General features: G+C 42.6%; 1 protein-coding gene across 9 annotated transcripts in view; it reads right to left on the bottom strand.

Annotated features, from left to right (window-relative positions):
* The window catches only part of rxraa (retinoid X receptor, alpha a), a 99,931-nt gene extending 78,838 nt beyond the window's left edge, over positions 1 to 21,093 (bottom strand). For all 9 annotated transcript variants that reach the window (XR_010015035.1, XM_063011998.1, XM_063012002.1 and 6 more), the window contains exon 1: positions 20,885 to 21,093. Coding sequence is in view for 8 of the 9 variants with exons in the window: in XM_063011998.1 (XP_062868068.1) it covers positions 20,885 to 20,912 (28 nt within the window). In the remaining variant the exon portion in view is untranslated. The remainder of the gene's footprint in view (positions 1 to 20,884) is intronic.
* Positions 21,094 to 23,419: the final 2,326 nt, after the last annotated feature.

Genomic DNA, 23,419 nt, shown 5'->3' with positions numbered 1-23,419 from the left:
AAGTGCCTCAAGTTTACTGAAGTTCGGATAATACCATACCAGTTACCAAACTCTGCTTCTAAAAGCAACATTAAAACCAAAACTAATCTGCTAATCTGGAGCTTTATGACTCAAGTAATAAAAACACATTTACTGGAGTGTGTCAGAATTGGCCACTAGTCTGCTAGGTGGGAAAAGACCGGACTAATAAGTGGGCAGGGTCTTCGGCAGTGTGTACGGACCTTGGTCTCCACACCGGGGACATGGGGTACAACAACACAAGCATCTGGACGCAGGTCCACATGCGTTATGGTAAATAAATGTGGGAAGAATTTGAGCCACGGTTGTTTAGCATTAGCCGAAAAAAGCCAACTTTTGTTGTCTATGTCTATGCAGTTACTGATGTTACAGCTACTGACATTTAAAATACATTTAAATCACCGGATGGAAGTGAATAAAAAAAGCACTACGGCTCTATAAAACCGCCAACCATATGAAGTCTAGACCCACTCCTGTCGCATCAGGCTCGGGTCCTAAATGCCCGTTTACACAATTACTGCAGCACAGGGGGGGTGAAGTGGCGCTAACCGCTGAAGCTACTTCCTGTCTGTGTTTCCTCAGTGCAGTAAAACCCGAGCCACATGGCGCACGCCGATATACGGCTGTTATTAGCAGCGGGCACCTGTTAGCCGCGCCAGAAAACAAAGCGAACGGCTGCGGGACAAAAGCGTTCCCTTCTGACAAACTGTAACGCACGTCCGCTTGTTAAACCCGAACGTCGGTGTGGCAGTGAGTGCTGGCATGATCTGAGCGTTCATGCCCTCTGGTTCAGTCGAATTCCGCTGTGTTTGTGTATGGGAACAAGAAATGCACGGGTGTTCTGTTAGAAGCCATGCGTGTGACTGTTATGTCGATGCTTAAACTGACTGTTTAACATTAACGTGGCATGCGGAAACACAACTGGCTGTCGTCCAGGCGTGACGTTTACAAACCGCCAGACCACAGTGCCATCAGATCATACTTTTACTATCATCAGCTGGTTCATTTAGCTGCTTCAAACTGGACCTGAAACTCTCAGTACAATATCGTTTCTAAACCCCCTTCCTGGAGCTGGGCACTCTTTCGGGGCCCCTGTAAACACAGAGCTCGGCTGATGTCTCCTCTCTCCGTGAACAATGTGCTTCTCAGAGTCTGACCCAGATTCCCATGGCAGGCGGGCGGCGGGGAGACCGCGCCGCTCAGACACACTCATTAGCATCATCATATCTCCCTCTCGTCCCCATTAGCTTAATAGCTTCTCCTCCATTCATCATTACTGCACACCTCTGCACTGCTAAGCAACCTGCCGGGGCGAGTCCCGTCCCCGACGAGGCACACATGCTTCCCCTTAAAACACCTTTACTGTGTCTGATGAATGAGTTTGGATTTCAGAGCAAACAGGAATGATTCAGAGCAATGCTAATGCGCTGGTGTTGTGTTTTTTCTCATCACCAGAATGTGGGATTAGCCCCCATACACACACACACACATTTTGATCACATGGTTTAAGTTACAGGGCATGGATATCTAGGCAGCCTTTTAGAAAACTGAATGCCTTATGCAGCTTTTTATTCTCATTTCTGGCACAGCAGCTTTAGTTCATTGTGAATTAAAGCCTGCTCGACTGTAGACAGTATCATCAGTGTTTCCTCTATTTCTGTCTCGCCCGAGGGTGGCCATGTTACAGGCTGCTACAGGCTGATCAATGGATCCTGCACAGTGCTGGGGGACGATCTGATCGATGCGTGCCTCTCTGTGCACGATACGGATCTCCAGATGAACCCGCCTCATGCAGGTAAAAAAGAAGCAGTCAGCTGCAGCACGTGTTGGAGGGGGCGTGTGTTGGTGCTGCCCTTGTCGGTCAGAAGAGGAAGCAAACTGCGATCGGGAATTGGATACGACTAGATTGGGATAAAATGGTGAAAAATGCAACAAGAAGCTGACGAGTGGAAGAAAATTGTAAAAATAGCTCCAGCATCTGAGTAATGAAGACGCTTCTCCTTCTACTAAAGTGAGAACCAAAGACGTTTTTTTGTATTTCACAGCTGGACCAGAGAAATGTGGACAGGAAATCAAAAGAGGAAATTAAATCAAAGGCAGTGAAAAGATTTACTCATAGAGTCAAGAAAAGCAAAGAATATAAAGTCCAGACTATGTTATCACTCCAATTTATCATTTTTTCTCTTTTTTTTCTTTCTAGATTTTTCCACTGATCCGCTGTTGTGCTTCTTAATGTGTTTAGGTTTGTATGTGAAGAACGCTGTTGGACCAGAAGGACGTTTAATTTTAGACATAAATGCTTTAATTACAGTTTTTTGTATGGAAACTAATCAATTTTGACTGTGAATATGTGACCCAAAGTTTTCTGTTGCTTTGGTTACTGCTCACACAAGATTAATATCAAACACAGTCGTGGACAATTTAGTATCTCCGGTTCACCTCACTTGCTCGTGTTTGGACTGTAGGAGGAAACCGGAGCTCCTGAAGGAAACCCACACAGACACAGGGAGAACATGCAAACTCCAGACAGAAAGGACCCGGCGCGCTCCATCTAGGGATCGAACCCAGGACCTTCTTGCTGTGAGGCACCGAGCCACCATGTAAAAAATGCTTTTTTTATCACCTACTTGATATTAGGTAACAGAGTCAGACAGAATTACATCAGAATACAATACAACTGCTATTTATAATTAATAATATCATGATATTTCATATTTACATTTTTGGCATTTATCCAAAGCGACTTACAGTACTGTGACAGTATGTTGTCTAAGCAACTGAGGGTTAAGGGCCTTGCTCAAGGGCCCAACAGTGCAAACCAGGCAGTGCTGTGGCTTGAACCAGCGACCTTTTGATTACTAGTCCAGTGCCTTCACCACTAGGCTACAACTGCCCTACTCATGTTGTTACATGACTCAACCCCAGGGCTAAGTGAAGATTCGATCCTCCAGAAGCTCTGGTTTCCTCCCACAGTCCAAAGACATGCAAGTGAGGTGATTTGGAGATACTAAATTGTCCATGACTGTGTTCTTGTGAACTGATGAATCTTGTGTAGTGAGTGGCTACCGTTTCCAGTCATGAATGTAACCAAAAGTGAAAAAAAAAAACATGACGTTAAAGTCCCAATAAACAAACACAACCCCAGTGGCTTAAGGGTTTAAATTCTAAACTAACTGGACAGAGATTTAAATCCAAGGCCGACCAGACAGCCACTGTGTGTCAGTCAAGAAAGGCTCCAAACGTTTACACTTCAATTCAGTTCCTGCAACACATGTAACCAGACACCCAGTGGGCATGACATAAATGCAAGAGTTAGCAAAAAATATATAAAAAACGCAATAAGATTAAAAATGAAAATGTAGGTCAGATCACATGACCGGGTGATGACGACGGAGTGCCGACAAGATTTATCTTCAGTGCGTGGTCATTTACAAAACAAATGTGGACTACAGCTTTATCTCCGGCTTGCTGACCAGCGTGGGGAGGGAGGTGTAACTGAGTCGATGATGATGTGCTCCATAGAGAATAAAGAAGAGATGATGAGGGTGATAAAGACCTGCAGCTATTTAGCACACAGTCGCGGCAAAGAGAAAAGCAGAATAAATGTATTAAAACTGGTGCGTTTTTTATTCATTTATTATTTTTTAGTAATGGAATGAAATCAGTAAGCAGCCGAGCAGAAGTATCCGCTCGATGCAGAACAGCACATGACGTGGAGGTGAAAGCAAAATGCCAGTGTGCTTTGGGTAAATCAGCCTCGCTGTGACTAAGATGAACACTTAATGCGAGATGACATCCCATGACGAGTAAATACCGAGAGGTTCAGAAAAGCAGCGAGCGGCTGCCAATCAACGCACAAACAGACTCAGACTGAATTATTGGCAGTCGTTATTCAAATAATCTCACCAGTTGTGTTTATTTTTCTTTTAAATAAAACGCACAGCATTGAAACAACCGATTCCAAAGTTAGAACAAAGATAACTGTAGAATAACACTGGAGACAAAACCAAAACAAAGATCCCGAGTTAACTGACGATGAAAAAGCGAGATCATTATCAGTATTAATTATTTATTAGGATTTCAACGTCATGTTTTACACTTTGGTTACATTCATGACAGGAAAGATTCATCAGTTCAAGTTTTTAATGTCAAACACAGTCATGAACAATTTAGTATCTCTAATTCACCTCACTTGCACGTCTTTGGACTGTGGGAGGAAACCGGAGCTCCCAGAGGAAACCCACACGGACACGGGGAGAACATGCAAACTCCACACGGAAAGGACCCGGACCGCCCCACATGGGGATCGAACCCAGGACCTTCTCGCTGTGAGGAGACAGTGCTACCCACTGAGCCACCGTGCCAGCAATCAGTATTAATATTTACAAATTGCAATATTTAAAAATGATTGTAAAAAAGTATGGTTGTCTATACTATACTTTAGATTTTCTATGCGGCAGTGTGTGAGACCCATCTTCACGGTGATCACTGTGATCGCAATCACAATCATCAAACGATGGCTTACACAAAGACGACTGACGCAGATCTATTCCTGCAATCTATCACAACAACTACCAAAAAACAGAAGTAAAACGCACGGATGACAACAGACGTGACGTCATGTTCTCACGTCCAGGAGAATGTAAGTAAGTAATGAAGTAAATGTACACTGGGTGTAGATGGCCAGTGACAACCAAAGGTTATTATTTACTAAATAATATTTAGTAGTAGTACACTCTGTCATTCCAAATAAAAAATCCCAAGATTACTTGGCAAAATCCCCAAATCCCAAGGAGTGGCAACACTGCTTGTGAGAAACATTTGGACCTTCAAGTAACACCTTAAAGCTCTGAATGACTAAACGATGATTAAACACTCAGTCAGTAAGCAAAATAGAAAGCAAAATAAAAATACCAGCAAATATCAGCCTTAACTCTTTAATGGTTTTACCAAGAAATTGCATTTCTGAGTTTCTTAGAACTATACCAACAACAAACCTGTAATATTTATTACTAGTGCACACAGTATTTTTGTAATGAGCCTCTATGAAACAGTTGAGACGTGATGGATGAACTTTCATGGATGATTTTATATGTTAGAAAGACTGTTTTCGTAAAACCGCAGTTTCATCCACCAATATTTTTGAGTTTAACACACGTCAACCAAGTAGTAGATACGGCCCAAACAAGATTATTTAAATACACCTCATTTTTACCCAAGTATTCAAAGGGTTAAAGGAGATAATAATAGCAGATTCTAAGCAAAAGAGACAGAATGTCATTTGTGTTAAAAAAAACTAAGCAAATGAGGCAAAAGCAATTTGGATCAAGAGGCACTGACCCATCTGACCGACCTGACCAAGCACACACACATGCAAGGTCACACTCCAAAATCATCAAAATAAAACTCCCAGACATGCATGCAGGACACAAAATCATTACATCCGGACATATTCTTTCATTACATCATATATTCATTCATCTTCATTAGATCCTGATCAGGTTTACAGTCCCCCCCAAACCTGTGCTAGTACACACTGACCAGTGCAGTACTGCATCACAGTACCGGTGCCGGTGCCAATCCGCCCAAGACCATCTTTCAGAAGGTTGGAAGAAATCAAAGTACCTGGAAGCAATCCACACTGACACTTGTGTAGACGAATCAAAGGCAAGGTTTGATCCAGGTCACTGAAATCGTGCAGCACTGACACTACCTGCTACCTTGTGCTCTTCAATGAGCAATAATTAACTTAGAAAAGCGGTGTACGTGTTTAATTTCTTTAATATATTGATTCGTATTTACATTCAGGGTCGCGGTGGGTGCAGAGCCTACCCGGAATCACTAGGAGCCCGGCAGGATATCACAACCCTGGACAGGATGAGGTGTAGGGCGTGTCTGGGGTAAGATTGTCCCCATGTTTCCGGTATATCGGTGTTCCCACCTTGCGCAATGAGATGTGTTACTGGAATAGGCCCAGTAACCACTGTAACCAGTTGCGGCCCTGATTAGGTTTAATCAGTTACTGAAAATGGGAGAGAGGAACTGGAGTTTAAACTTGGTATGTTCTCCTCATGACCATGTGGGTTTACTCCAGGTACTTTACTTTTCTCCCACTATCTAAAACATGAGAGAGTTAGTGTGTGATCTATTGCAGTAGATTGGCATGCTGTCCAGGGTGTGTCTCCATTTTGAGGACACGATTTCTGGAACATGCACCAGACCCACTGAGACCCTGATCAGAGTGAATTGAGTACTATATATAAATAAATGACTTAAAATTACATTCAGCCCACAGTACAGCTGTGGATGGCAAACTAGTCCTAGTTACAGTGTACAGAGAGGAAAGTGTTCTAGCTTATTGAAGTAAATAATGCAAGGAGAGGACCACCACACACACACACACACACACACACACACACACAGTGATGATGTGCACGCAGATCAGTGTGTGTGTGTGCGAATACAGGTGCAGTCAGGCAGAAAGATGTAGGCCATCTGCACAGCAACACAGAGAAAATAGTTTAGCACTCAGCACAGACGGAGGACGACGCCGTCCACCCTCCGAAAACACAGAGAGACCGGCCTACAAGAGCTTCCATCCAGCATGTGTTTTAAAAGTCTGTATACAAACATCATGTCACAAGATAAGATGAAGCCCCGTTCTTGCCAGATTTTAATGATAAACCCAACAACATGCACGATGGGTGAAGAGCTGCATGCCACAATACCCACACCCACTGCAAAGTCCTTTTTTCACTATATAAAGAACACCAAACTATTTCATTGACTAAATTTGGACTAAATGGGTAAAGGAAACTACTAAATTTGGAAAAAGGAAAATGCAAAATCAGTTAGGCCAAGATCATCCAGCTCAGGAGCAGATCTAAGTTCAGTTAAATCTGAGCTTCATTCAGGTAAATCTGAATTTAATTCAGGTAAATCTGAGCTTAAATCAGGTAAATCTGAACTTAGGTCAGGCAAGTCTAACCTGAAATCAGACTTACCTCAGGTGCAGATCTTAGTTTAGTTAAATCTGAGCTTCATTCAGGTAAATCTAATCTTAATTCAGGTAAACCTGAGCTTAAATCAGGTAAATCTGAGCTTAATTCAGGTAAATCCGAACTTAGGTCAGGTAAGTCTAACCTTAAATCAGGTAAATCTAAGCCTAAATTAGGTAAATCTGAAGTGTAATACAGGTAATTCTGAGTTTAATTCAGGTAAATCTGAGCTCAAATCAGGTAAATCTGAGTTAAATACAGGTTAATCTGGTCTTAATTCAGGTAAATCTGAGCTTAAATTAGATCAATCTGATCTTAAATCAGGTAAATATGAGCTTAAATCAGGTAATTATGAGCTTAAATCAGGTAAATCTGAATCTTAAATCTCAGCTTAATCTTACATAAATACCCAAAAACAAAAGTGATGGATCTTCAGAGCTCTTTTTTAAGACCTTGATTAAAAACAGAAGTTCAATTTCTCATACGAAACAATTCTGATACCTGATATCTTAATATTCTGCATAAATCTTAGCCGGCTGTCCTCTGTTCTAATAAAAACTTCTTGATCAGAACATTCCAGAGATTCCAGCATTTGAATATCCAAATATGTTGTAAACAAAGAGCATTTGAATAGCAAAAAAGTTTCACTTTCACCATAAAGTGAGGACGTTCTGATGATAAAAATGTACCTTTAATTACTGGAACATTTTGTTGAGTTTCTTTTGATGTGATTTTGAGTTTTTTGTAGCATCCTATGTGATTAATAACCAATGTGGGGTTTGCCTTGACTGTTGGTGGAATAGAGTTAAGGAACATTAAGGAACCAACAACCCTAGATTTTCTAATCCTTTGATGCAAAAAAAAATTGGACAACCATGAAATTATCGTGCATAATCTGTACAAATCTGTACCTGAGTGATCTCCAAATCCCTAAATCCTTACAAGATTACATACAGCAGCTTTAATAAGAACTCAAAATATATATAAAACCCTAAAACAAGCACACAAATATATGACATGGTTTATGGTTTGTTTATAACGTGTCTGTATGTTTGTATTGATCCAGGCTCAGGATTTAGACTAAAGCATTAGACCAGCATCACATCACAAACCTGTCAGGATTTGAAAATATTTCGAGAGAGCATGAGGGGTACCAGGTCTTTCTAAAATGACGTGTGTTCTTACTTCAGTCTCTCCACCTCATTAGGCTCCTACTACACAGAGGCAAACCGATCGCACGGACCCAAATAAGACGACGATAAAAACATGAATAGCTCAACCTGCGCCGTAACGGGAATCTCCCCGTCGTTTTACCCACAGACCCGCTTTGAAGCCTCGGACGTAGGAAGGAAAGGAGGAAAGGCGACTAATTCGAATCAGGGATCCTTAAATTCCGGGGGCTTACTCCAGATGTTTTAGAAATATCAGCCGACGCAGTCCAGATGTGCCAGCTTTTTAACTCGCATCCAGTTATTCCAGGGGTTTGTCCTGGTTTTGTTTAATCTCGGGGCTGCTGGGACTTTTATTTTTATATTAATAAGATGAACAAGCAATGCCACAATGTTTTTACATTCCTATTCAAGTGGGAGACGATCATCGTTGTGATCTGTGCACAAACGCTGTTAAATTCTTCCACTGGTTCTTCCAGACAGGATTATGAATCCTTATATCCACAAACGTTTATGTAAAAAAAAGGATGGAGATTATTGGAAGTGTGGTTGGTGCTTGTTATGTAATTCTGTTACCTCTCAAAGCTGGGTGTAAACCAACCGCAGCCCTGTTCATGCTTATCTACTAATGAACTAGTTACCTACTAATCATTATTACAGTCTGAGCATTTAATGTAAATTAAATAATTATATCATGAAACACAACGCAGCAGACATAGACATGCTTCAGTCATTAACTCCCTTTATCCCTTCTGTTACATCCCACTTCCCAAAATTATACACACTTCTTGATTAAAACAGCCAAACAGCCTAACCATTGGTAGGTGCACTTGCTAGTGCGCTCTTAGTGCAGGTCCCAAGCCTGGATAAAAATAAAGACGGCTGCTTCAGGGAGGAGATGCTGACCAGAATGATCCGCTGTGACGACCTCTAAATACAGGAACACCCGTCCTGTCCGGGGTGTGTTCCTGCACAGCGGACAGTGACTCTGGGGAAGCTGGAACCATCACAACACAGATCAGGATGAGGAGGTGGTATAACATGAAAACGACCATGATGATGATGATAATTTGAACGTTATTATTTAATTTATTTATTTGGTTATTTTATTTATTTATGTGGTTACATTCATGACAGGAACGGTAGTTACTGGTTACACAAGATTCACCAGTTCCAATTTAATGCCAAAAAGTCATGGACAATTTTGTATCTCCAATTCACCTCACCTGCACGTCTTTGTACTGTAGGTGGAAACTGGAGCTCCCGGAGGAAACCCACACAGACACGGGGAGAACATGCTCATGCAAACTCCACACAGAAAGGACAAGGACCGCTCCACCTGGGAATCGAACCCAGAACCGACAGTGCTACCCACTGAGCCAGGTATCTGTCTGAGTAAACTACAAGTACATTTACATTTTCGGCATTTAGCAGACGCTTTTATCTAACGCGACTTACAGTTTACAGTCTAAGCAATTAAGGGTTAAGGGCCTTGCTCAAGGGCCCAACAGTGGCAACCTGGCAGTGGTGGAGTTTGAACTGGCAACCTTCTGCTTACTAGTCCAATACCTTATCCTCTAGGCTACACCTGCCTTAACTGTAAACTGTGTGCACTTGCTACAAAATAATAAACTATAAATAATTTATTACAGAGAATGATCGACTAGAACTGCTTGCAGGGCTAGGTTTTAAAGTTTGAAGCTTTTTTGGCTCGTCTTTACCTCCTACAGCACCTGTTCAGGTTCACCTGAGTGCCTCAAGCTGAGTGCAGCAAACGAAAAGGGAAAAGAAGCGGCGGGTTCGTCTGCGGCGCTCCATAGCAACAGGACGAGGAGAAGCAAGGACGAGTGGAGTGTTTTCTTTTAGCGTAATAGGTTTTAGTGGGAGCTGCTCACTTGTGGTTGATGCTGTGGTTGCCACACACACACACACACACACACACACTGAGCAGCGATGCTGATCGTTCACCTACGGGCTGCGACCCAGACGTGACCTTTAACCCGAAGTCTGCCAGACATTACAAGAGCCATGAGAGCTTATGTGTATGTGTTGTTAGTGTTGCTCTTAAGCACACTTCAAGTGCAACTGCTCTCATTCAGGTTTTACCAGACACTCCCCCTTACACACACACACACACACACACACACACGCTGGGCCGTTTTCTGCAGGGGTTGGAATGTAAACCCAATGGAATTCAGCGCGCACACACACACACATTTCCACTGCCGGTCTGCCTGCCTCCACACACATTGCTCATCTCTCAGTGTCTCCACTCCGCCTTAAAACCTTCCCCGTGCGCTAAACACGAAGGTTACTCAACTTTTAGATGTACCTGGCAAACACGCGGCCCAGTAGCTCAGTAACATGAAGCCAATCAAGATAAATACACAAGAACAGCCGCCAAACCACAAAGCTTCTGATCTGATGGTGTAAGTGCTCCTAAATGACTCTACAGTTCAGTAAGAAATACAGCACACACTTAAGGCAGAAGCACCTCGTGGCTCTTGAAGATTTAAGGACGCTCGAAAGGCACTTGATGGGAAACAGGACCTGGCACCGTGGGCGGGATACGAGTGCGAGTCTTTTACCGCTAGAGCAGCGCGCCAGGCACTCGAAATACGATTACAAGCACATCGTTATACGATTATTAGACGATTCTTATTTATATGATTATTTAAGCGTCCACTGACCAAGATGTATTCTAAACACTGAGAAAAAATACAGTAGTATGTGGGGCAGCAACACAGCAAGACGGTTCTGGGTTCGATTCCCAGGTGGAGGTGTCCTTTCCGTGTGGATTTCCGTTTGAATGTTCTCTCCGTGTCTGTGTGGGTTTCCTCCGGGAGCTCCGGTTTCCTCCCACAGTACAAAGACCCACAAGTGAGGTGAACTGGACTGTAATTGTCATTAAACTTAAACTGATAAATCTTGTGTAACCAGTAACTACCGTTCCTGTCATGATCGTAACAAAAGTGTAAAACATGACAATAAAATCCTAATCAATAAATGAATAAATAACACTAGTATGTGATCTGGGGTGCTGAAAGCGGACTTGTTATTGGCGGATAACCACAAGATGACGGCACTTTTAACCAATCAGCAGACAGACGTCTGTGACCACTAGTGAGAATGCCTTTATTTTGCAGTTTTCTCAAAATATAATATGATGTTTTCATTATCACTGATTTAATCATTGGTATTCGATACGGCTGCACACACACACACACACACTGGTACTGTATACTAATCTGGGCAATATTTAATAAATATTTAATAGGATTTTAACGTCATGTTTTACACTTTGGTTACATTCATGACAGGAACTTTAGTTACTGGTTACACAATATTCATCAGTTCCAGTTTAATATCAAACACAGTCATGTGTCAATTTTGTATCTCTAGTTCACCTCACTTGCACGTCTTTGTACTGTGGGAGGAAACCGGAGCTCCCGCAGGAAACCCACACAGACACAGGGAGAACATGCTCATGCAAACTGCACACAGAAAGGACCCGTGCGGCTCCACCTGGGCATCGAACCCAGGACCTTCTTGCTGTGAGGCGACAGTGCTACCCACCGAGCCACTGTGCCGCCCCATTTATGAAAGATTAAAATAAATATTTCAGCTTATTTTATTGTACGTTGTTTTCATCATCTTGTACAACTGATCATAGGATATTCGGCACTAGAGGCAAAATTCACAGCCCTGTCAGGTAAACAGTCAGATAAAGGTTATACAGGAACACTATACCACAAGCTGTTAGAGTATATCAGTCTGGACAGAAAATCCATTTGATCTCTGCATGACTTCACAATATTCCTAAGAGCATCTTGGAATACTTTAGACCTAAGTGGATTTAGGTGACTGGTCAGGTGACAGTTTTGGAAAGTCCATGACTGTCTGGACTCCTTGATCTGCTTTAAACTTTGCTGTAAAGCTTTAAGGTTTGAGATTAAGATTTTTAATAGACAAATAGTTAAAATAGAAGCATTTTCACTAGTGGCCTCAGATTTTTGTGGCCTCAGATTTTTTCAGGTCTCGTGTTGAACAAGCATGAGTGCGTTTTCACTCTAAACTATTTAAGATGCAACCTGAAGCAGTTGTAAGAGTGGAGTGACTAAATTTGCCTACTGCTGATTTACATCATCTTGTCTCCTTTACAGAACATTTGAATAACAAAAGTCAATGGAAACAAACAATTTGCTTTTTCTTTCCCTCCCCGGTTGTAGTCACTTTTGTGGCTTGAATCAGTCAGACATCAATCAGAAAGACCTGCATGATCGTCTGTGATCGGTTTTCACTTTTCTCATTCTCATTATCACAATCGCACAGAGATGAAGGAAGCCGAACCTCCGTCCATCTCTTGATTAAGGGGAGCTTAGCGAAGATTTAAGGAAAAAAGGGCAGAAGAATGAACACCGGCACATTATTTTTCCTCCTGAGTGCTGAAGGAAAAGAACAAAGTAAAGACAAATCGATCCTGATCAAAGAAAACCTGCTTCTAATAGAGAAAACGACGTTCTCGCTTCATCCCGAACGGCTCATATTTCCTGGCAAATCCGTCCAACTTATCTTAATTCGGCGGATCACGTTCTGGTGGCCGTAATGGATCCGGGTTATCAAAATTATAATCAGGGCCCCTAATCTGTTGCATGGTTTGAGAGCTAGTGTAAGCTGCAGCATTAGTGACCAGAGCCACACACACATTACACACATAACAACATGTAGGTAGACACTCAGTACCCGCCCCCTGGCACACGGTACACACGTGTTCACATATACCAGACACATCAAACTCAAGGCCTGAACTACAATTACATCCGGCCCGCCAGTATACAGGACACACACTGTTAAAACTACACGTCCCAGAATGCATTGCAACAGCAAGCATGAGTCCAATTGCACCTTTTCCCCGGTGTTTAATTCTGTCCCTCTCTGTGATTGGCCGGTTTTTAATTCTGTCCCTCTCTGTGATTGGTCCAGTTTTTAATTCTGTCCCTTTCGGAGACTGACTGGTTTTTAATTTCGTCCCTCTCTATGATTGGTTTCATTCGTAACCAGGCCTTTGTATCTTCAGTAAGCATTTTTAACCTGCCAGATTATGCTGAGTCCCCGCCTGGACTGAGCCAACAAGATCTATTTTGAGTAGCCAATCCACCTACTGGCATATTTAAACAATAATGAGGAACCAGATGACCCTGGAACCACCCCTATCCAAAAACCTCCTCTGTTAAACAAAAAGAACAGAGCACCATGACACCCAGAGTCACTCTTATGCATGTCACAAGTCGCAGTGTGCAGTGGTAGCTCAGTGGTTGGACTAGTCATCAGAAGGTTGCTGGTTCAAGCCCCATTCAGTCATAATTATAAGTCGGTTTGTGTAAGAGCATCTGCTAAATGTTAACAAATTGAGTGAAGCCTCTCTGAATTGTGTGCATTAACAACCTGACACGTTTAGGAAGAAACTTTCTATCCTGTAGAAGCTTCATCCTGTAGATGTTACCCATTCATCATTAAATCCTTCTCTAAGCCCATACGACCTTGAGTATCTGAACACATCAGACGCTCCGTGAATCATCACATTGCAAACCCACCGGAGCTCCGACTTCTACAATATGGTGAGTGAGTCATTGTGGAAGTGCAGCTCTCGTACCCATCAAACCACATACATCTTTTTTATTTTTTTAAAACTTATAATTTAGTCTAAAAGCTTCAGTATAAAAGCAAAGCAAAAAAAAATCCTGCATAGAAAAGCCACGTGGGGAGCAAAGTTCAAGGTGTGAGGAGCGAAGTCCGCTGCGGCATGTTTAGATAAAGCTCTCCATCGCAACGCTGCAGGATTCAAACACACAAATTATTAACGAGGCTTCGGTGCCCACGCTGCAGAGACGCCGCGCAGCTCTATCAGCCGCCACTCGTGCAAAAATAATTCGCAATAACGTTCAGCACGGAGCTGTTTTTCACTTCGGAGACGAGGACTCCTGATGAAGAACGTCCAGGAGCACGTGGGGAGAAGAAATAAAGTATTTATAACCCGGGGAGGTCTGTGGTATTGTAGTCACTTCTGAATCCGATAAGCTTGTATCCATGGCCAATTTATTAGCCACTCGTGTAGGGCTGAAAAAACATCCAGTGAGTGGCAGTTCTGAGGAGGGAACTCTGAATGCACAAACCTCTACATGCACTACAGTTCGAAAAGTATGAGACCATTTCTTGTTATTTATTAACATAAGTATAAAATCAATTACACAAGACAAATCAGCTGCTTCTATCTTTGTGCCAACAGTTTGGGGAACGCTTTCAGCATAGTCCTAAAAGACATCGTAACCTGCACAGAGCCAATACTTCAATCCTACTGAACAATAAAAACACCTTTGAGGCAGTTGTAGACTAGCGGTTAAGGAACCAGACTTGTAATCAAAAGGTCGCTGGTTCAAGTTGGTGCCAGGTTGTCACTGTTGGGCCCTTGAGCAAGGCCCTTAACCCTCAATTGTTTAGACAATATACTGTCACTTTGGATAAAAGCGTCTGCTTAATGCTGAAAATGTAAATGCATCTTTAAAATGAATTGGAATGTCAACTGTGAGCCAGGACTCGTCCAACATCCAACAACATTTATGCCTGTAGGTATTTTTATTTTGCCATTCCCAGATGTTAAACAGGTATGTGAATAATCGGGGGGATTAAATAAATATCTGTAAAGAAGTTTCGACTGGTAGAAAAGCAAGAAAAGCAAAGCGCGTTCACTTTAAGTCATTAACTTCCTCTATAAAACTCGTCTATAAAACTGACAGCTGCGGCTCTTTCCGAAAGGCGACCCAAAACTCGCCGGCTATAAAAACCGGTACGTTTTTTAGTGGTGTGGGGCCGAGCTACCCTCTCGAACGCTGGCCTGTAAAATAATCCCCGCGCTCGGCTCTACCTTTTTTCCTGAGTTATGACCGGGACTGGAATGTGAACCACCCTTTCAACTATGACTGTCAGGTTTTCCTCAAAGCCCGGGGTGGCACAAAGTGCGGCCCGGCGTTTCCCAAACGCGCCCAGAGACAAACGGTCACATGACAGGATACAGTACAGGTTTACTGACATCCTGCCAGTCCTAACACCGGCCCAAGTGGCAATCGGGGAAAACACTGTGGAGAGTTAAACTTACGAAGGGATACGTCTGGATTTTCTGCTCTTTTATTGACTACATCTGGAGTTTATGAACAATTACCACAGAGAAGAATTTTCATGTGTGTGTGTGTGTGTGTGTGTGTGTACTGAGAAAATTCCAGAAAACATTTTGACTCTATTTGCTTATAATGGAAGTCTGAAGAAAGTTTTTAAAGCTATCAAACTTTAAAAATAAGCAATAATAAAAGGTGATTTCCAAAATCATTGCAAAATTCTAAATAATTCAATAAATTTCAATAAAATCAGTGGATTTTCTGGCTTGGATTTGATTCTTTCTTCACAGGCTACAAACTCCAACAGCTTCAATTTAGCCTAATTTCACCCTTTCGAAACCAGTCTGATACGTGTTTTGGACCATTTTAAAATAAAACAACACATTTGTGAGAACTGGTTCTTATCTTTTCTCTTTACCTTCTGTATTACCTCTCTGCATCAGACTACGACGTCTGTTTGTTTTTCTTTTGTTACTTTTCCTACTTACTATTTTTTGTTCCTCAATTTGAACTGCATTAACTCTTGATGAGGTGCAGAGACTGCCGTTTAAAGAAACTGGCACTGTCAGTCATCTGCACTCCAGTGCCCTCACTGTCAGCCATTAGTGACATGGGAGGTGGGCATGATACTGTAATCCACACCCTCTGCCGAGCAGATAAACATGTCGACAGTTCTGGGATTGCTTCTGACCACACAGATAAATTTCCACCAGGTTTTATTGCCAAGCCTTGGGAAGTACTACTGATCCAGACAATTTATACAGCTGATCTTGGGACCTGTAGTTGACCTGAAATCATAAGACTGACAAACTTCCCCTAAACCTTTGTTATAAATCAGTTTTAATTAAGTCAACGTGTAATCTGATCGTTTAACAAATGTGTCAGAATGATTTTGACGTAATACCAAGTATACTGCAGATTATCTAGTTAAAGATAAGAACGCTGAGTGTTCCCTTAACACTAGTCACTCAAGATAAATGAATTATTAGCCGTCTGATGTTAGGACGTCGGTGCAACAGGTGAAAAACACATCAGTGTATCACCAAAAACAGAAAACAACACACGGTACAAGCTTAAATATCCAGAACCTGCAGTGGGTGTTTTAATGTGTTGCAATAAAAGCCATGAATGAATAAATAACTTGAAGGACTTTGAAGGGTTTCCTACCGCTGTACAAAAACATGCAGAAGCTGAACTGTCTGATCTAAATTGCACGTAGGTCTTAATAAGTAAGCAAATGTGTCACAAAGCCACAAAGTGCCACCCTGTCCAAAACCAATTTCTGCCTTTCTGGGTGACTCTGGACCCACTGCTCTCAAAAACAACCTAAACACACACACACACACACACACACACATTTGGGCATTAAGCAGATGCTTTTTACCTAAAATGACTTACAGTCACGACTGAACATGATTTGAGCAATTAAGGGGTAAAGGGCCTGGCTCAGGGGCCCAATAGAGGCAACTTGGTAGTTATGGGGCTTGACCTGGCAACCTTCTGATTACTACTCCAGTACCTTAACCACTGAGCTACCACTTGTCAGTGCGCTCTCAGTGCCAGTCCCAAAACTGGACAGTGATGGGGCTTGAACCAGCAACACACACACACACACACATACTTATATTTGGAAGATAATTAATAAAGCATGTTGAAATATGTGTGTATTTTGTGCTGCTATTCACACACCCCTGTTGAATGTGTGTGTGTGTGTGTGTGTGTGTGTGTGTGTGTGTGTGTGGCCATAATTTGGCCAGTAATGATCTGATTCTGATTATTATCCAGCACTCCCATCACTACACACAACATGTGGTTACACAAACCTCTCATCATTCAAAACCACGACACCCTAACTGCTCCAGATTTTGGAATGTGACTGCATGGATTTTATGACATGGTATCCTGAGGCAGCTGATGTTTACGCATTCAACACTTCCACTCTGTGAACTTGTGTGGCTTTTGTGTTTCTGGCTGAGCTGTTGTTGTTCCTAGATAGTTATACTACACAAAAACAGAGACGGGGCATCAGTTCCACAAAACAACACTAGGGGTAGCACTGTCCAGTCACAGCACAGGGGCCAGTGATAGCTCAGTGGTTAAGGTACTGGACTAGTAAACAGAAGGTTGCCGGTTCAAGCCCCGCTACCACCAAGTTGCCACTGTTGGGTCCCTGAGCAAGGCCCTTAACCCTCAATTGCTCATCGTGTTCCGCTCATTGTGTAAGTCGCTTTGGATAAAAGCGTCTGCTAAATGCTGAAAATGTAAAATGTAAAAGTAAAGCAAGAAGGTCCTGGGTTTGATCCCCAGGTGGGTGGTCTGGGTTCTTTCTGTGTGGAGTTTGCATGTTCTCCCCGTGTCTGCATGGGTTTCCTCCCAAAGTATAAAGACGTGCAAATGAGGTGAGCTGGAGACACAAAATTGTCCATGACTGTGTTTGATATTAAACTGGAACTGATGAATCCTGTGTAAGCAGTAACTACCTGTCCTGTCATTAAAACAGGACGTTAAAATCCTAATACTTAGACTATTGTACTAACTGCACATTTTAGGGAAGACAGAACACAGATGAGTCTCTCTTTATGCTGGGACACAGTAATGATCATCATGGGTATCAGAGTGTAACATGAATCCTTCACCAACAGTCCCGGAGACACAGTAGCGCTCCTGCCCACAACCGCCGACTTCTCACGGCTGGATAAACCACCAGGATAAACTTGAACTGTAAACGACCCCCAGTTCATGAGCTCATCTGTGGGGTCTGTGAGTGTCAGGTTACGCGTGCTGTTGTGGTTTGGCGACCTGGAGTGCAGTTTCTGCTTGGAATAGCAGTTGGATCAGTCGAATTGTAATTCTGTGCACAGTACATGAATTTCTCATACTGACCGAGGGGCGGCTCGGTGGGTAGCACAGTCGCCTCACAGAGAGAAAGCCCTGGGTTCGATTCCCAGGTGGAGCGGTCCGGGTCCTTTCTGTGTGGAGTTCTCACAGTCCAAAGACTGTTTTATTAGTAATGCTCAGATCTGGGGTTCGAATCTCCGAGGGTGGGGGGTGGACAAAACAGCCTAGCCATTGGGACGCACACTTGTCAGTGCACTCTCGGTGCTGGTCCCAAGCCCAGACAGAAATATGACGGTGTCACCAGGAAGGGCATTCTTCGGAAAGCCGAGTCTGGTGTGTGGACCAGGTTTAAACACCTCTGGTCAAATTTCACGCTGTGGTTAATTTTTTGAAGAAAATAAGTTGAAACAGCCTCTACAGGGAACAAAATACAGCAATTTTCTCACATTTCACATTTGCGGCATTTAGCGGACACTTGTATCCAAAGCGATTGAGGGTTACAGGCCCTGCACAGGGGCCCAACAGTGGCAACTTGGCGGCGTGGCGAAAACTTTATTATATTAAAGTGGTAAAACTTTTGCTTTTGCTGATATTCGGACACTCTGGGTTAACTTCTAAGTTTGTACTATAGTAAGAATATTACATTCTCTACAGGAATGCATGTTATTATGTAATTACTGTTTAACTGCTGAATTTTAAATGTTTTTATGATTTATTTCCTCATTCAATTGAGGAAATAAATACAAAAAATACACAACAATATGTGCCAAGTGGCAGCTCAGCGTTTAAGTTACTGGACTAGTAATCAGAAGGTTGTCAGTTCAAGCTCCCACGCTGCCAAGTTGCCACTGCTGGGCCCCTGAGCATGGCTCGTAACCCTCAATTGCTTAAAACTGTATTCGATCATAACTGTAAGTCACTTTGGATAAAAGTGTCCGCCGTAGTCTGTTCCCTGTAGAGGTCGTTTCAACCTATTTTCCTCAAAAAATCAACCACAATGTGGAGTTTGATCATAGGTGTTCAGACCTTTGCAAAAGCTGTACATATAAACTTAATAAAGAACAACTATTAAATAATATGAACAATTTACTGTATAAAAACTACATGAGGTGTCGCTACCAGGACTTCGGTTAAAGAAATCGCAATCATGAACAGGTCAGAGTTTCTAGCTCTCAATAAAGTACAATAATGCATTAATGAAAATATATCATGCTGGGTTGAGTCTTTTAATCAATGTATTAATGATAAATGAACCTGGTGTTTGTCAAAGCATGAAAATGTCGGGATTTGGAATCTGCTGATGAACTGCAGGTAATTGTGGATGATTTTAGCACACACCAATGTAAATTAAACAAAAAAAGAATTAAAATCTCTAATTAAAATCTCTGAAACATGTAAAACTTGGTGGGTGTCTCCATGTAACAAAGACAATAATACGTTAATAAAATGTTTGGTTCATTTTCATGTTCAGTGTGGCTACATGGAAAATAAAAACTGAAAACAGCAAAAACAACCCCGTCATCTCTTAAAGCTTCCTAACAAATACGTATTACTGCCTAAATGAATCACGTTTAGATATTTGTTCATATTAGAAATGACTTTTTAATGATGTAGCTTTAAAAATACAGTGTTTATTTGGCTCTGACACCAATGCTGAGAAATAGATGGACAAATCTTAACCAATCACATCACTCCATCTATCAATGTAGAGGAATAACTGTAGTAATTAATATAATTATGACTGTAAATATAACTACAATTTAAAAGGCAGTCCAGATAATATACTGTATATAAACAGACACATTTTTACTTGATGCTTGTAATTATTATTATTATAATTTAAACTATTTAACGTGCATTTAAAAGTGTCACCTTTTAACACCTGAGAGCCAGGAATAAACTTCATGTTGCAAAATGAGCTATTATTGCACAATAATCATAATAAATTATTAGAAATACCAAAAGTACACTAAGCCTGTACACAAAAACTGACCAGCACATGGTGTAAATAAGCACATGTGGTTAAAAGCAACAGCACGGGCGACTCGGCGGGTAGCACTGTCCCCTCACAGCACGAAGGTCCAGGGTTCGATCCCCAGGTGGGGCGGTCTGGGTCCTTTCTGTGTGGAGTTTGCATGTGCATGTTCTCCCCGTGTCTGCGTCTGTGTGGGTTTCCTCCGGGAGCGCCGGTTTCCTCCCACAGTACAAAGACATGCAAGTGACAAGTGAAAATTGTCCATGACATCCTGTGTTTGACATTAAACTTGTGTGTAAAACATGACGTTAAAGTTCTAAGAAATAATAAATAACTGAATAAAACCAACAGCACGGATTAGATTCCCTAATCTGTTTACGATCATCTGATATTAATGTTAATGATATCAGGTCCGGTAGGAGAGAAAAAGCAACAGCGGTCTGACTTGACTCCTGAAAGTTTGTTTACTTTTCACCTCCAAGTTTAAGTTCAGAACACCAAAACTATGTGGACACCCACCACAAGACAGAGCAAACCATCCAAACAGTGCGAGTCTGTGGCTTTTCTTAATCCCGCATTTCAGCCAAACACAGACGCACCGCCGGACGCGCAACAGCAGCAGCGGCGCTCCAGCGCGCAACCAGCAACACCAGCACAGACACCAGCACACACACCAGCACCACCAGTCTCAGCTAAATAAGCAGCTGTAAAACTCACCCAGTGATAAAAACGGTTTGGTCTCCATGTTCGGCTGGGTTAGCTCATACCAGCAGAGCCACGCCGGCTATATAACGCGCTCGGTTTTAAGGTGGAACAGGAACGCGCGGTCCCGCTGGATGTGACTTTATTGCGGATAAACAGAGTATTAATGCGCAAATGAATTAAGGTGGATCCGCACAGATAGAGCCGAGCAGTGGAGTAAAGCAGCGTTCACTCACTCACTCACTCACTGTGTACCATTTCACTTTTCACATAGTTCAGTCTCTCTCTCTCTTACACACACACACACACACACACACACACACACACACAAAACTACTGCAGCAGGGCTCACTCTAGGGAGACTCCACACCAACGAGCCACTTTCATGCCCATTCACCGTTTACTCAGTCAAGGCTAAGCTAGTACATTGAAAACGTTATGTCAACACAGCCCCGTGTACCAGGGTTCGAATTACACGGGGCATTGAAGGGACGGGGGGTCTAACTCTCCTAATTAATACTTAGATATACTTGGACACCACAAAAAAGAGTAGAAACAACATTTTAGAGAGCGGCTAGTTAGCTGAACTGTAACTTCAGGCAAAACTCCTCATCGCTTTGTCATATTCAGGGTCACGGTGGGTCCGATTCACTGGGCAAAAGGTAGAACCCCCCCCAGGCAGGTCACTAGTCCATCACAGGGCAAACACACACTCATTCCTAGGGTAACTTTAGTATCCCCAATTAACCTGGCTGCATGTTTTTGGAGTGTGGAAGTAAACCCACGCGGACACGAGGAGAACATGCAAACTCCACACAGAAAGGACCCAGTAGCCTGAGCAGTAAAAAAACTGAGGTAAAACACACAATTCTGGGTGCCGCTGTACTGTGGAATGATGGACATTTGTTAGTACAGATAATCTTAAATCCTGAAGTTGCTTCAATATCTGTTATTTTAGAACAGTCTGTCTGGACACAGAGAGGTCGCCAGCTCTAGTTAATTACAATTACTAACAAGGAATAAGGGGGTCATACAATGAAGTTTTTAATCGCTTCTTTTCACCTGCCAGGGGCGGGGTCTCACAGAGCACCGTATCGCGCACGTAGAGTCATGCACTTTCATCCATGCAGGCGCCTCGACCAGACAGCAGAAGCTGCACTGAACCAACAGTGAGGAACCCTACAAAGACATTGCGTCCTACAGCTGATCGCGTGTCTGTGCTGGCGCCGGGCTGGCTGATAGGAGGTCAAGATTTCAGCACTGGTGTTCTAGTGTGTTTTACCCTTGTGTTTTACATTTACATTTTCAGCATTTAGCAGACGCCTTTACCCAAAGTGAATTACATTACAGTTAGAGTATACAGTCTGAGCAATTGAAGGTTAAGGGCTTTGCTCAACAGCAGCAACCTGGCAGTGGTGGGGCTTGAACCAGTGACCTTCTGATTACTAGTCCAGTACCTTAACAGTACGTTAAAAATAAGAGTTAAAAAAAATCCTTGAGATCGTAAGACGTTCTCGTCCCTCACAGCTGTACGTAAACTTCTGACTTGAACTGTACATGTAATATTAATGTTTATACTAAGCTGCAGGGGGTTGCTGGCAGGCAACCAGCCAAAAGATGCTGGTGAGGCGAATCGGAGGTTCTTACGATGTTCACGCAGATGTGCTTGTGCTCACACAGCATCCCGAAGCCAAGCTGAAGGCCTCGCAAGAACCTGGCACGGCTCGCCGAGTGTTTGAAAGCGCCCGCTGCACTTCAGCTGGCAGGATGATACATAATTAATGTGGCGCGCTGTGCATTACAGATCAAAGACGGCTGTCAACACCCTTCAATAAACCTAAACTGGACGTGACTGGGCTCCGGTTCAAGTCGAGTGTGTGTGGAGGGCCGGGTGGGTATGTATATGTATGTGAACAGGTAGATGAAGCCAATAAAGACATGAATCGATCCTGGGTGTCACTGAGAGCAATATGACATCTACTGGATAGCTCAGAGATCATAAGTGTGTAATCAACCTACACTACTGAGCCAAAAGTAATTGGACACCTGACAATGAGCTGTTATTTTAAAACACATGGTATTAAAATAGAGCAACCTCTATGTGATCTTTTTAGCTAGAACAACAAAACCTTTAAGTATTGTCTGTGGGAATTTGTGCCTATTCAACCAGAAGAGTGTTTGTATGGCTGGGCACTGATGTTGGTCAAGAAAGCCTCAGTAGATGTTCCTGTTCATTCCAAAGCTGTTCAGTTTGGCTGAGGAGCTTTCTTATAAGGCTTGCTTTGTGCATAGGGGCACAGTCATGCTGGAACAGTAAACGTCCTTCCCTAAACTGTTGCTGCAAAGTTGGAAGCATATAATTTCCTTTATATAATTAATCTTTATTAATATTTATAGTATTTCTAGTACTTTCTACATATGAGATAAGGCTTCCTCCAGGGTTAGAAGTGCGTAACTAGTCTTCAAATATTCCCATCAGTATCTGATTCCAGCACCAAAATAGTGCTGGTTTGTAACTGGTAACCACTGACGCAAGTGGCTCGTTGGATG

This window comes from Trichomycterus rosablanca, chromosome 16, assembly GCF_030014385.1.
Source record: "Trichomycterus rosablanca isolate fTriRos1 chromosome 16, fTriRos1.hap1, whole genome shotgun sequence".
Classification (NCBI taxonomy): Eukaryota; Metazoa; Chordata; class Actinopteri; order Siluriformes; family Trichomycteridae; genus Trichomycterus; species Trichomycterus rosablanca.
The sequence above is the reverse complement of the archived record's forward strand: the minus strand, read 5'-3'. Positions and strand labels throughout refer to the sequence as shown.